Raw genomic sequence first — 14,244 nt, 5'->3', positions numbered from 1 at the left:
AATTTCTTTGTCCACATTAAAGATTCCATGTTTCATTTGATTTTACACCTCTCCTAACCCAAGCTCTTGCGGTGCAAATTAAATCTGAATGGAATACAAATTTTGAGTCCGGTTCAACTATGCATATAATTTGTACTCTAATGTGATACAAAATTTATATTAAAAAATAATGCAAAAAATTACACCACCTTCCTCCAATCTCAATTCTCCCTCATCTAAAGTGGGAGCCACATCATTTGGCATCTTATTTTATGTCTCAATTTTCACAATTAAATTAAATTAGATTAAATATAAAACAAAAATAAATCAAAATTTACATTCAACTTATTTACAGTTTTGCACTCACTCCAAACAGAAACAACGGAACAACTTGATTTTGGTATCAAAGCTTTCGAACCGTGAAACCACAAGAATGGTCAGGGAAGACTATTATTGCATTCATGGCAAACTTGCAGTGAATGAGAAATAAGCAGAATTAAGGCTTTCCATAATCAGATATAAAAGCAAAACCTGAAGATTCCTAAAGTGCCAAATATAATATTATACCTCGACGTTTGTGCTACCCAAATGGACGAAATGAATGAAGCAGGAAAATAGTTGAATCCAGCTACTACAAGTAATTGAGCCTTTACAACCAAAATTACGTTTTTTGTACGTGGTCAAGAGATTCTATTGGCGGTAGTTTGAATGAGCCTCTCTCTCCTCATCTCATCTCATCTCATGTTGAAACTTAAAACATCAAAACAAAGTTATTGGCTCAACTTGCGTCATCATTGGGATTTGGGGGTGATCATTTCTAGTCCGGCCCAGCTCAGACCACGAATGGGGCTAAGTGTTAGTCCCGGCCCATGATCACCCGTAAAAGGGTAAAGTAGTAAATTCGTAGCAAAGAGCAAGGAAGCTTTAACACCCCAATCGTCAGTCGTCGGGGGGAGACCAGGAATGGTATGGAAATGGAAAGTGTGGGCCCACAGTCCATAGAAACAAAAACTTGTGCGTTGTCATTTAAAGGCTTATCTTCAATAATAATAAAACTCAAAACTCCGCTGGCGTTAATGGCAAGCAATAATAATCACCCACTATAAACACTTACACCGTGGCATTTCAGTACAGTAGATTCCAGTTCGATCTGTATGCCATTTCTTTTACCAAAATATCCCTAACAATCCCCCTTATTTACTGTCACCGCCAGTACTCCGCCGCCTCTCTCTCCTCCTTCCCCAGGCCCCGAAAACCCAAATCCAATCATGACGCAAGAAAAACAACGGACAAAACACTATCCGCTTTGACTAAGGGCACTTTTGTCAACAAAAGTCCACATTCGAAGCGCACGTTCTGTACCGAAAGTTCTTCCTGTGAAGTGACTGAAATGCCCTCCATGATACTGAAGCCAAGGTTCCAAACGAAGGATAACATCGTAAAAGGAAAAATCGAATTCCAGTTCCAACAGATAAAAAAGAAAGAGGATCGGCGCAGAGCATGGAGCAAAAAGGCTGCGGTCGCAGAAAAAAGCGTGAGGGTTAGTTCGGTTGTGTGAGTTTCGGATTTCAGCACTCCGACTTGACGGAATTTGGGAATTCCGTTCACGTCCGATCGGGGTTTCCGTTTCTTGCTCGTTCTATGTTTCTCTAATTCGTGAAATTAGGGTTTCGGACTTTTGAGCAAAAATAACCGAGCGAATTCTTGCCCGTTAGGGTCTAATTGGTCTTCAATTTCTTGCTTATGAAGTGGAACCCGAGATCCGGGGCTACGGGTTTCCTGGAAGATTTATTGCAGTGCAATCTCTGATGTTCTCGCCGCAGAGGAAGGTGTGGTCGGGCTGGTCACCTACGCCGAGTGACGCACAGAAAAATGGTGGCGCGTCTGTTTCAAACCCTAGGAACGGTGGAGGTGGTGATGGAAGTGTTGCGAAGGGAAAAAATGTTGCTTTTCTTGAAGGGCCCTCGCCTCCGCTGGGTTCTCTAGGTGAGAATGGGAGAAGTGCGGTGGTAAGGTTGGAAAGTGGTACTGACAAGGAGGACTGGCAACGGTTTAAAGAGGCTGGGTTGTTGGACGAGGCGTTACTGGAGAAGAAGGACCGGTTAGCGTTTGTCGAGAAGGTCTCCAAGCTTGAAAATGAGGTGCGGTGTTCTTATATTCCATTCTACTCCGCCATTTGTTGTTCCTGTTGTCTAATGTTCTTCACCTTTTTCCTTCAACTCTGATGGGTTTTTTAGTGCATTTGATTTTCCTTCTTTTATTTATGTTTAAGTGGAAAAGTTTGTTTTGCACTTTAGAAAGGTGTGGTTTTTTTTTTTTTTTATTGAAGTGTTTCTTATACTCCATAACTGTTTATAGCGATTAAAACCGAATTAGTGTGATGCAAACAAATTGTTAATGGAAAATGAACGAGTTCAATATACACAAGTCAACAATCAATATGTTTCTCATGCACAGTGTTACACTATTGTCAAAATAATACAGAAACCAATCTTAGTGTTGTAAATAAAATATTTGGACTTTTGGTCTCTTGAAGAGGGTTACTATGTGGTTCTTCTGTTCTGTTACTCGATGGAGTTGTCCAACTATTTCAATTTGTAGGACTATTTGTTTTTTCCTTAGTCCTTAATCTTTCTGGCATGATATGTTTAAATAAAATAGGTTTGACAATCAGTAAGTGGATACCGTCAGTAAGTTTTTTTGGATGAATTTTTTTCTATATGACCACGACCATATTTTTTTCTCATTCCATGTCTCTTGATTCATTGTCTAATGTTGTTAAAATCTTACAATTTATGATACAATTCATGATTTGAATCATGAATCCCAAGGGTTTCAATTCAAATCTTAATATCTTTTGTCTTAATCCTTTTCTGCAAAAATCCTATGGTTTGATTCATAATCTTACTATTTATATGATTCCTATGGTTCATTATCATTCAAATCAATTCAATTAAGAATTAGTTCTCTACTTTGTCTTTTTATTTTGATTATATTTAGTTTTGTCAAGGGTGTCTTGTTTTAAAGACCTTACTGAAAATTGATTTATTTATTTTATTGAAGTCCATACATTGAGTTTATTTTCTATCATATGTTGGATAAAGAGCCATTGTATGTGGATTATTTTTCAAGTCAAACATGATTATATCATCTTAGACTTCTATTGTTTAAGTGGTAAATTTTATCATTTTAGGTACATATATGATAGATATGACTTAAAAATAGGGTAAAACACTTCTCCATATATATTTATCCTTTTAGCATATCTATATTTAAAATTTTGACAAGTTTGTAAAAAATAGAAATAATCTTACGATTTACAATACGATTCACGATTCAATTTTCTCTATGATTTATGATACAATTACGATTTTCAGAGCATTGTTCACTGTATTATAATGAAATATGTTTTAAAAGTGACAGATATGGTTGGGCGACAGGACCAAAGCTTGGGTATATTGACTTAAATCTTGGAGCCTGATAGATTCTCTACTATTGATTGCCTTTTTTTTGGGTTTTGGGTTTGGCAATAGAATGAGTGAAGATTATAAAAGAAGAGTTGCTAATTAGTGGCATCAAAAGTTAGTACCTCAGTGGGCATAGTTACAAATTATGTTGTTGTCAGGTATATTACTAGGTTTAGGATCTTGCATCTGATATGTGATGAGGTCAGTACCGATATTAATGCATTTCTAGTACTGAAGTAATCGAATTATTTGCATTTGAAAGGGCATGCCCAGGCCATTGTTGAATTACTTGTACCAGGGTGTTGACTGTTTCTTTCTTTGACAGTAGAAAAGGATCAATAAAACTGGCTCTATTTCATGTAATGGTTGCACAATTTGAGGCCAATTTTTGACTATTGGTGTCTTCTGTACAGCCTCTTTTTTTTCTTGGTTTTCTAATGGTATCTATTGACATTAAAAGGGTAGAACTGCAGAACAGGATCCATATTGTTGAGCCAACTATACATATAGTTGGGACAAGGCTTAGTTGAGTTGAGTCAAAGTGTCAGACTGTCAGTGTTAGCAGCTACTTCATTTGGTTTGAACTGCTGCCTATTGTGTCTAACCGGGTATTTGAAGAAAACAATGTCTTGAGAATTGGATATTTGAACCCAAAAAATTGGAAATGTGACAGCATTAAAAATCCGTATGTTGGGTTATTTTGATAGTTTGGGCTAGGTGAAACACTGGTTAAAATAGGGAAAACTATATGTTTGCCTTTCCTGTTTGACCTGTACTCAGGTTTCACAACATTGGCAAAAGAGAGGCTGCCTAGCCTGCCTGGCAAGGAAAGGAGTTATTCAATTCTTATGTGATAAAAGAAATTTAATGGTCATTATTAGCAAAGGCATCTTTAGTGAAGGATCACACATTTGAATATCAAAATTTGGTTTTTGCATAATTCTCCTTTCAACCAAGGGATTTGTCTAACAGCTGTTTCAGGGGAATAATATATTAATAACCTACCATATTGCCACGACCAAGCATCTTCCTACCTTACTGGTTGTATGCATGCATTGGATTTGACATGATTCTTGAGGGTTTCCAACTACTGACATTGTTGAGTGGACTCTCCTAAATGGATACGTTAGAAACACATCAGACTCCAGAACTCCATGGATTCTTGAGGGATACTTCTCTATGTCATTTTTCTTTTTTCTCATTGCTTATTTGACATAAATGAATAGTTAATGTACACATTGAATGTTGTTTCCCCATAAAATGTTATTAAGTAGCAAAGATAATCTTTTAAAAGCTTTTTCTGTTGGTTTAGAATGTTAAGTTCATTAAAATATAGAGTATTTTAATAGTTTATGCAACTATACTTGTCTATAGATGTCTCTGCAACTCACTTTTTTTCTTTCTGAGTCAGGCTCCAGGACAAGCATTGAATTCTGATTTGTGTCTGTGTCTATACAACACTGGCTATCAACCTTGAAAAAGCATGGGGATCATAAATAAATGTTATTTACAAAAATACTTCACAAATATAGAACATAGGAATTAAGAGACTGGAATGTTTACTCCTTGTCTTAGAATGCTAAGTGCCAGGATTTTGTCGTTGACTTCAGCTTGGGGTATCATCAGGATATTACAAGAAATGTCTTGCTGATTGCCAAGTTTTGGCATGTCTACTAGACCCATTAATTATAAGTTTTATTGATAACACTGAAGCTGATAGGTTTTGTGTTTGTTCAGGTTTATCCTTAATTTTTAAATAATGTCATGACTACAACAACTAGGTTATTTAACTGCAAAGTGGACGAGTATTGATTGAAACACTGACTCAATATTACATATGCATAACATTGCCCCTCCTTTTATTTGATGATAATAATTATGGTTTTATCAAGCTGAATGACTATATCTCCTTCAAGCCATTATGATTTTCTCATCTGGATAGTTGCTATTTATGTATTTATATTGCTATATCTGTTCTTGAAGTAAGTTAATTTTATAAACTCCCAAATAGTGTATCAAAATAGTCTCTATTTCCCATTGTCATTATTTAATAGTAGCACTTGCTCTTTTGGCTTGATTTGGTATTCATCTAAAGGTGTTCTTTTCCATCAATAGAATTCATATTGCGTATGTTTTTCTTTATACATGAGCTGATTTACCTTCTGCTTTCAACATATTTTCCTCGTATTTTCTTTCAGTTCAAATTTGGCATGCTCTTCTTGCCTGACCAACTCATTTTGTGAGCAGCTTTTTGAATACCAATACAATATGGGACTTCTTCTGATTGAGAAGAAGGAGTGGACTTCTAAATGTGAAGAAACCAGGCAAGCATTATTGGAAGCACAGGAGATCATTAAGCGTGAACAAGTAGCACACTTAATTGCACTATCTGAAGTAGAGAAGCGAGAAGAAAATTTGAAGAAGGCTTTGGGTGTTGAGAAGCAGTGTGTGGCTGATGTATGATATCTGCCTGCTATTGTTTTCTTTTTTCGTTACTTTACTTTGTCTAAAGAATGTTATAGCTTTAAATGATTTTGGGATAGTTACTTATAACTTTTAAATACCCCTTGGCAAAGAATCTATCAAAAAAAACCCCTTGGCAAAGAGAGTTCATGGATTTAATCTTGTTTTCTTGTGGTTGACATTCTCTCTAATTCCCATCTTGTAGAGCATTGCTGTTTGCTTATTTAGTTATTTGTTATTCCTTACTTGGTGGGATTAGGGGAGGCGGTGACATGGAGATATGGTGAGTTGCCTCATGGTTGGGATTAATAATGGAGCTTCTCTTCAAGGATGAAGACTTTGGGAGGGGAAAGAAATGATGGAAAACAGTGACAAGGGAGAAAATTTATTTCATTTTTTGCTATTTTATGAAAGTTGAGTGAATGACAAAAAGTAAAAAAGCTATTTTTTGAACCGATAATATATGAGAGGAATGGTAGAGGTTCTAGAGTAATTATTTTGGAGTTTAGCAATCATATCTTATCTATGACATTTGCTAAATTTAAAAAGGTAGAAAAGCATAAAGGTTGGAGGTTCTTCCTTCAATCCTGTTGCCTTTATTAGTTCTATTTCTCGACTTATGACATGGTTGAATTGATTATGGCTTATTTTTAGGGGTGTTCAAATTCGGTTGATAAACTGAAAACCAAACTGAACCAAACCGAATAAGCAAGTTCGGTTCGGGTAATTCGGATATCGGTTCTGTTCAGTTTTTGTTTTTTAAAAAATCATTTTTTGGTTTCGGTTCGGTTTGGTTGAGATTTTCAACCGAACTGAACCAAAAACAAATTAGTGTTTATTTAATGAAGTATATTAAATATTTAATGTGATCTATTTAATACTTTATGCTAATTAATTATTATATTTCCCAATGACCAATTTGGCAATTTCCCATTGGGCTTTAATTGTTTGTGAATAACTTTTAATTAATAATTGTTAATTAAAACCTAGATTAATCATTAATTGCTCATTAATTATTAATTGTTTTTGAAAAATACCCAATTCGCCAATTCCCCATTGGCATAGGGCTTTGGGCATAGCTTTTAATTAATAATAGCTAATTAATTAAAACCATTGGGCTTTGGGGCATTCTAACTTTTAGTTAATAATAATAGTCAATTAATTAAAACCATTGGGCTTTGGGGCATTCTAACTTTTAGTTAATAATAATAGTCAATTAATTAAAACCATTGGGTTTTGGGGCCATTTTAACTTTTAATTAATAGCACTTATTAATTATAAATTATTTATTAGTTGTTGAACAATGTTTATCATTTATGTGAAGTTGGAGCCTAACTGAACTGAAAACCGAACCGAATTCAGTTAGGGTCAGTTCGGTTCGATTGGAGAAAATGGTCAAACCGAATAGTCGGTTGGGTCCTCGGTTCTAACCGAACTGAACCGACTGATTGTACACCCCTACTTCTTTTGGCCAGGATTTTGAGAGGTCCCTGGGTTTATTTTAAGTATTTAGTTGTGCGTAGTGTAAACTCAACTCGACTCAAAGAAGCTTTCCTATTTGGAGTTACATGATCCTGTCTTGCTGTGCACTCTATAAAGGGTTGAGTGATTGCACCAGTCATTGACCAGCTATGCACATGGACAACCCATCTCAGTTGACATTCTCTCATCTTGTCACCCATTGGGCAACTCTTAAGTTGTTGCTGATGTGTTAATTCCTCATTCTATCATTTCCAGTATTTCCACCTGTGCATTTTATCATCTTCATCTCAGCAACACTCATCTTTTCCAAATCAATTTCGCAGCCACACTTAATCTTGATATATATATATATATATATATATATAAAAAAATTCTTCTTTAATTTGAATAATAATAATGCTCTTGAGGCATTTTTTAACTTCCTATTTGTAGGTTTCTCTATTAGTTTCCTTATCTCTTTCTCTATACCCACCCACTTATGTGCACTGTTCTGGTAAAAGATATCTGGTTCATTTATAACAAATATAAATGGACATTCTGCCAGACTATTATGTTGTCATTCACTCTCCTTGTTTCCTGAACATGTGGGGTCCTGCAGCTTGAGAAGGCTTTACGTGAGATGCATGCAGAGTATGCAGAAATTAAATTCACATCTGATACAAAGTTGTCTGAAGCAAATGCATTGGTTGCGAACATTGAGGATAAGTCGTTGGAGGTAGAAGCAAAATTGCGTGCTGCAGAGGCCAAGGGTGCTGAGGCAAATAGAAAGATTTCAGAGATAGAAAGGAAGTTGCAAGAGGTGGATGCTCGTGAGTGTGTCCTTCGAAGAGAGCGCCTGTCCCTAAATGCAGAGTATGCACTATTATGTCCAGACCAATTTATTTTTCATATCCATTGGATAATATCATTTTCCATCTTTATCTTGTAAAATCTGTCCATTCTTTTCTTAGGCGAGAAGTGCAGGAGACAGCTTTGTCTAAGCAAAGAGAGGACTTGAGAGAGTGGGAACAGAAACTGCAGGAGGGAGAAGAGAGGCTGTGTGAGGGTCGGAGGATTCTGAACCAGAGAGAGGAGAAGGCAAATGAAAAAGATAGGATTCTTAAGCAGAGAGAGAAGGACCTCGAAGATGCTGAAAAGAAGATTGAGATTACTAATGTAACTCTAAAAAAGAAAGAAGATGACATAAATGTCATACTAGCAAACCTAGCTGTGAAGGAGGAGGCATGTTTCTGTTCTTGTTGAGATACTCCTAAATTCTTGTTAATCCATACCCATGCATCTGACACTTTTCTTTTGTTTCTTTTGGTGCAGGAAGCTGATACTGTCAAAAAGAACCTGGAGATGAAAGAGAAGGAATTGCTTATGCTTGAAGAGAAGCTAATTGCTAGAGAAAAAGTGGGTTCTTATCCCTATAACACTGTTATACCAGTTTTGAGTTATTAGATTTCCGAATTTCTTCTTTAGCTGTGGTTGACACTTCACACTATTTGTTTCCCTGCAGATGGAGATCCAGAAGCTCCTTGATGAGCACAACTCCATTCTGGAGAAGAAAAAGCATGAGTTTGAGTTGGAATTGGAGCAAAAGAGGAGATCTCTGGATGAAGAGTTGAAAAACAAGGTAGTTGCATTGGAGCAGAAAGAAGTTGAAATTAACCACAAAGAGGAAAAACTTGGCAAGCGGGAGCAGGCATTGGAAAAAAGGTTGGAGAAATCCAAGGAGAAAGAGAAGGACCTTGAGTCAAAATTGAAAGCCTTGAAAGAAAGGGAGAAATCTCTAAAAGCAGGGGAGAAGGACTTGGAGATGGAGAAGAAACAAATGCTTTCTGATAGAGAAAACTTGCAGATAAGTAAGGCTGAAGTTGAGAAGATAAGAGCTGACATTGAGGAGCAGCAGTTGAAGATATGTGAAGAGAGGGAAAAGCTCAAAGTAACTGAAGATGAGAGGGCTGATCATGTTCAGCAGCAATCACAGTTGAAGCAAGAGATGGATAAATACAGGTTTGAGAAGGAATTGTTTTTGAAGGAAGTTGAGGATCTGAAGCAGGAAAGGGAGCATTTTGAGAGAGAGTGGGAAGTGTTGGATGAGAAGAGAACTAAAGTTATGGAAGAGCTAAAAGAGATGAATGAAGAGAGAGAACGGCTGGAGAAGCTGAAAACCTCTGAAGAAGAAAAATTGAAAAATGAAAGGCTGGCAATTCAGGATTCAATCCAGAGGAAGGAGGAAGCTCTCAAACTGGAGAAAGAATCATTTGCTGCCAGCATGGAGCATGAGCGATTAGTGATTTCTGAAAGAGCACGGAGTGAGCATGATAAAATGCTTCGTGACTTTGAGCTGCAGAAAAGGGAGTTTGAGGCTGATTTTCATAATAGGCAGGACAAAATGGAAAAACACCTGCAGGAAAGAGAAAGGGAATTTGAAGAGAAAAGGGAAAGAGAACAGAATAATATTGATTTCCTAACGGAAGTGGCACGAAGAGAAATGGAAGAACTGAAGTTGGAAAGGCTTAGAATCGAAAAAGAAAACGAAGAAGTTGCTGCAAACAAAAGGCATCTTGAAGGATACCAGATTGAAATGCGGAAAGACATTGATGAACTTGGTATCTGTAGCAGGAAGCTTAAGGACCAGAGGGAACAATTTATGAAGGAGAGGGAACGCTTCCTTGCATTTGTAGAGAAGCACAAGAATTGCAACAGCTGTGGAGAATTAACAAGTGAATTTGTTCTCTCTGATCTCTGGACCCTTGCTGAAATTGATGATGCAGAGGCACTTCCTCTGCCAAGACTGGCCACAGATTATCTAAAGGAGTCTATTCAAGGTAGTGGTGCTAGTGCTGAGAGGACAAAAATTGAAGTGTCTCCTGGAGGGTCAGTTTTGGCTTCTCCTCCTGGTGGACGCATGTCTTGGCTGCGGAAATGCACATCGAGGATATTTAACCTGTCCCCGATCAAGAGGAATGAGCAAGTTGCTGGTCAAGGACTGCATATGGAATCCCCATTTCTTGTTCCAGAAGTTAATGTAGAAAAAGAGACATCAAAAAGATTAGTTGTCACTGAAGATGAACCAGAACCAGAACCATCATTTGTGGTACCTAGTGATTCTTTTGATGCCCAGAAGATCCAGACAGATAATAGCATCAGAGACTTGCAAGCTGAACCTACTTTGTCTGTTGGTGAACAGAGTAACATGGATAACATGGCACAAGAATTTCCAGAAGATTCCCAACAATCAGAGCTGAAGAGTGGAAAGCGCAAATATGTGAAGAAACACAAGCCTGCTCAAAGAACACATTCTGTAAAGGCAGTTGAGGATGCAAAGACCATTCTTGGGGAAAACCGAGAGGAGGATAAGAATGCACAACCAAATGGTAATGCACAGCCAAATGGTAATACTGAAGATATTTCCAACCTTAATGAGGAAAGCCAAGGAGATTATGGTGTTGCAAGCATGGGGCGGAAGCGTAACCATGCTCATGTTTCTGTAACCACTGTGAGTGAGCAGGATGCAAATGATAGTGAAGTGCACTCTGATAGTGTTACAACAGGTGGACGGAGGAAGAGGCGGCAAATAGTTGCACCAGCCATGCAAAAACCAGGTGAAAAGCGGTACAACCTAAGGCGGCATAGAGCGTAAGTATCTATTTTGGTATTACATATACAAGTTATGCTGATGATGGTCAATCTTCTGCCATATTTTTGAATTTGTTTTGGAAGTATTCGTTTTTTTTTTTTCTTTTTTTGATGTTTCCTAGTCATTATCACTTTGGTTACTCCACATCTAGTTGGCCATTGCCAATATTCTCTGTATTTCCTTAGTCAGTATATAGTTGGTTGTTCTCAACATTGCATCTAATTTGGTGATTAGTGCGGGTAGAGCTGTATCAGCAGCCCAAGAAACATCCAATCTGACGAAAGGAACGAAGGTGACTGATGGCGGTGATGCAACTAGCGAAGAAGCTTCTAAACCGGAAGCTTCTATTACACCTCCACAAGTTAGCGAGAATGGACAAAATGCACATGTGGTGCCGGTGACAACAAGAGAAAGTATAGTGGAAGTTCATGAGTTCTCAGCAGATGGGGTTGTCAGAGTAATCTCTCTCTCTCTCTCTCTCTCTATATATATGTGTGTGTTTACATCTGCACTCTTGTGACTTGGCTGACTCGTACCTATTTTGTTATTTTTTTTCTCAATAGCAGTTTGAGGCAGCAACTGATGGTGACAATGCCGATGTGGCAAAATCGAATGAAAATGTGGAATTTAGTGATGAAGTGAACGGAATAACAGAAGGGGCTACTGAGTATGGTTATGAGGAAGAGTATGCGAGTGAAGTTGGTGAAGATGAGGGTGAGGTGGAAGATGAGGATGGCGACGAGTCCGAGCATCCTGGTGAAGTGTCAATCGGGAAGAAGCTATGGAAATTTTTCACGACATGATTAAATTCCACTTGCATTTTTAGCAATACCGGAGATGACGAGTCTTGACTGCATCAAGTTTTTAGAGCTTGCTGTTAAGAGCGCTCTCTGGTGTAATGTGTATTAACATTTGGAATATACTGTAACTAGAGATCTTCATTTCAAGTTGGGGTAGGATGATAGGACTCTCATTCTTGTTTCTTTTTGTTTCATTTTTCTTTTTCTTGTTTTGGTTTCCTTCTTTAGGATATTGGGCTGTTCTATTATTTACGACACGCCTGGTTGATTGGATATGGTAACCATGGTCCAGTCCACAACATTGACACTGGGAACCTGCCTTGTCCATTGCCTAAATTGTTTGTAACAACTACTGTATTTTACCTTTTTTTTTTTTTCATTTGAAGCATATTTATTTTCCAGGGTTCAGTGATCTCTCGATGAGTCGGTTCTTTTAGTTTTTTTTTTTTTTTTGGAAAACGGATCTTTAATTTCATTTGAAGCATTTATTTGTCTTAAAGTTGGTTCAGTTTATGATATTAATAAATTATCTGATCTGACTCATCTGAGCGTAGGTATTGTTGTCTAGTTAATTTCTACTGTGCTGTATTAATCTCCTCCGTTTCATCTTCATGCAGAACGATGCACCTCCTATTAATCTTCTTGTCTTTTCCCGTTTCATCTTCATTCAGAAAGATGCACCTTGCCAAACAGTAATATAGCACCTTAGTCATTTTTTTGGAATGTAGATTTTCGGTAGATAGATATTTCTCCAACCAAACAGAAAAAGACGAAAATATGGGTTATTAGACTTTTAAACAGTTGATAGTCTGTGCAGAAAAATGCACCAAACAGGGCCTAAATCAAGCCGGAGCTGTTATTTGATTTGTTTAATGTTCTTTTGATCTATTATATATATTAAAACGGGAAGGATTGGGGTCTGGGCGACGTGGTCATTTTTACATGTCCGCACATAAATTTGATTAAAGCGTGCCAGTTTTGCTCAAATGAATTCACGTAGTGGATAGTCACACGTTGTATATTCGTATTGTGAACACCGTTTGAGGCATGTGTGAGGAGATATTTATTGAATCTTCTCCATCTCATCTTTCACTTTTGCCTTAAACAATCTAATTACGTGTTGCCTAATCTTTCATCTATTAGTACGTATTGCCCATTTAAAGTTCTACCACTTTATCAAATTAGTGTCAGTTAAGTTAAAGGAGTATCAGAACATGTTGCCCTCCTCCTCCTGCAAATTTACCACCCAAGCGATGCCCTTCTATGATGATGGGAGGATAGCTTCGTGTACACTAGACCCAGCAGTGTGTAAATCCACTTCAACTGCCATCATTGCTTGTACCGCCTTCAGCCACAGTTACGAGAGCATCGCTTCTGAGCTCTATGCCAACGGATGACAATACTACAATTTGTTGTTGAACCAGAATATATGGATTGATGCGGAGAATTCAGCGGCTCCGATGCTTCCACCTGCGATGGGCTCATTGCTGGCCGAGCTGTTTGTGCCGACACCAAGTGTTGGTTAGGATGGACAAAATCAAGGGATCCTGTTGGTCTTCAACTTGGATTCAGAAGTTTGAGCAAGCAAGTTTAAAGAAATTTCCAGAGCTTTTGGTATGAATTGCCAATGAATAACCAAATACCTACCCTTAGTATTTACTTGAAATTGGCCAACTGATGATATAATTTTCTGGGTTTTGATTGATTTAATGTTTTCTTTCTCTGAATGTTTTAACATATCTTTTTCAGTGGAAAAACAAAATAAAAGTGAATCTTTTTCGTTATTGGTTGATGGTGATAGGATGGCTTATCTATTTATTTATTTTTAATTCACAGCTTTTTATTGAACGATTTTGTAATAATTTAGGGGCTGGAATTGGAAGAGAGATGCCATCCAAACAGTTAGTGGAATTGTTTGATGTTAGAGATGCAATTAAAGCTCCTTCGTGTTGCTGGTCATGGAAAAAGGTTATTGAACACTACTGCTACCAGCGCCACCAGTAACACCAACAAAACTACCACCTCTTCTAATATTAAACAAGAAGCTCCTACCCCACAAGGAGTAAGGAGTAGGAATTACCTCCACCATTGCCCCCTAGATTTTTGGGTCAGTCAACCTCCGATGCTTCTCTAACGCAGCTAGCCTTCTCAAATTCAACACCCGAATAAGAAACAAGGTTTTACTAGTACGAATTTTGTTAATTGGAACAGCAATTCGAGATCAAATTATGGAACTCCAGAAGTCTTAGCCGGTCGCATGGGTCCATAGACTGATTCAATCTCTGAGAATCTTAGACAGATAAGGGTTTCAAACAACCAGCTCAGCTTACGGGTTCTCTTCTACGGTCCATTGACAACTTTTCTATCATTCAGAATCTCCTCCTGGATGGGAATTGGTTATCCAATAACATTTCGGCTAGGATAG

The 14,244-nt window shown here is 37.6% G+C and overlaps 1 protein-coding gene across 3 annotated transcripts; it reads left to right on the top strand.

Moving 5' to 3' along the window:
• Nucleotides 1-1,441: 1,441 nt before the first annotated feature.
• On the top strand, nt 1,442-12,391 carry LOC104601026 (nuclear matrix constituent protein 1-like). 3 transcript variants are annotated; one of them, XM_010264215.3, is made up of 8 exons: nt 1,442-2,120; nt 5,694-5,903; nt 7,990-8,243; nt 8,342-8,612; nt 8,703-8,786; nt 8,893-11,018; nt 11,254-11,476; nt 11,586-12,391. In XM_010264215.3, exons 1-8 carry the CDS (start codon nt 1,788-1,790, stop codon nt 11,820-11,822), a joined length of 3,738 nt encoding a protein of 1,245 aa, XP_010262517.1. In that variant the 5' UTR covers nt 1,442-1,787; the 3' UTR covers nt 11,823-12,391. The 3 variants fall into 3 exon arrangements, with proteins under 3 accessions (XP_010262517.1, XP_010262510.1, XP_088756642.1); XM_010264208.3 differs by having other exon boundaries at nt 11,583-12,227; XM_088900516.1 differs by having other exon boundaries at nt 8,342-8,616; nt 8,707-8,786; nt 11,583-12,227.
• The last annotated feature ends 1,853 nt before the right edge of the window (nt 12,392-14,244 follow it).

The sequence above is a fragment of the Nelumbo nucifera genome, chromosome 3, assembly GCF_055504915.1.
Source record: "Nelumbo nucifera cultivar China Antique chromosome 3, China Antique-T2T, whole genome shotgun sequence".
NCBI classification, from domain to species: domain Eukaryota; kingdom Viridiplantae; phylum Streptophyta; class Magnoliopsida; order Proteales; family Nelumbonaceae; genus Nelumbo; species Nelumbo nucifera.
Note: the sequence above shows the minus strand (reverse complement) of the source record. Positions and strands in the feature narration are given on the sequence as shown.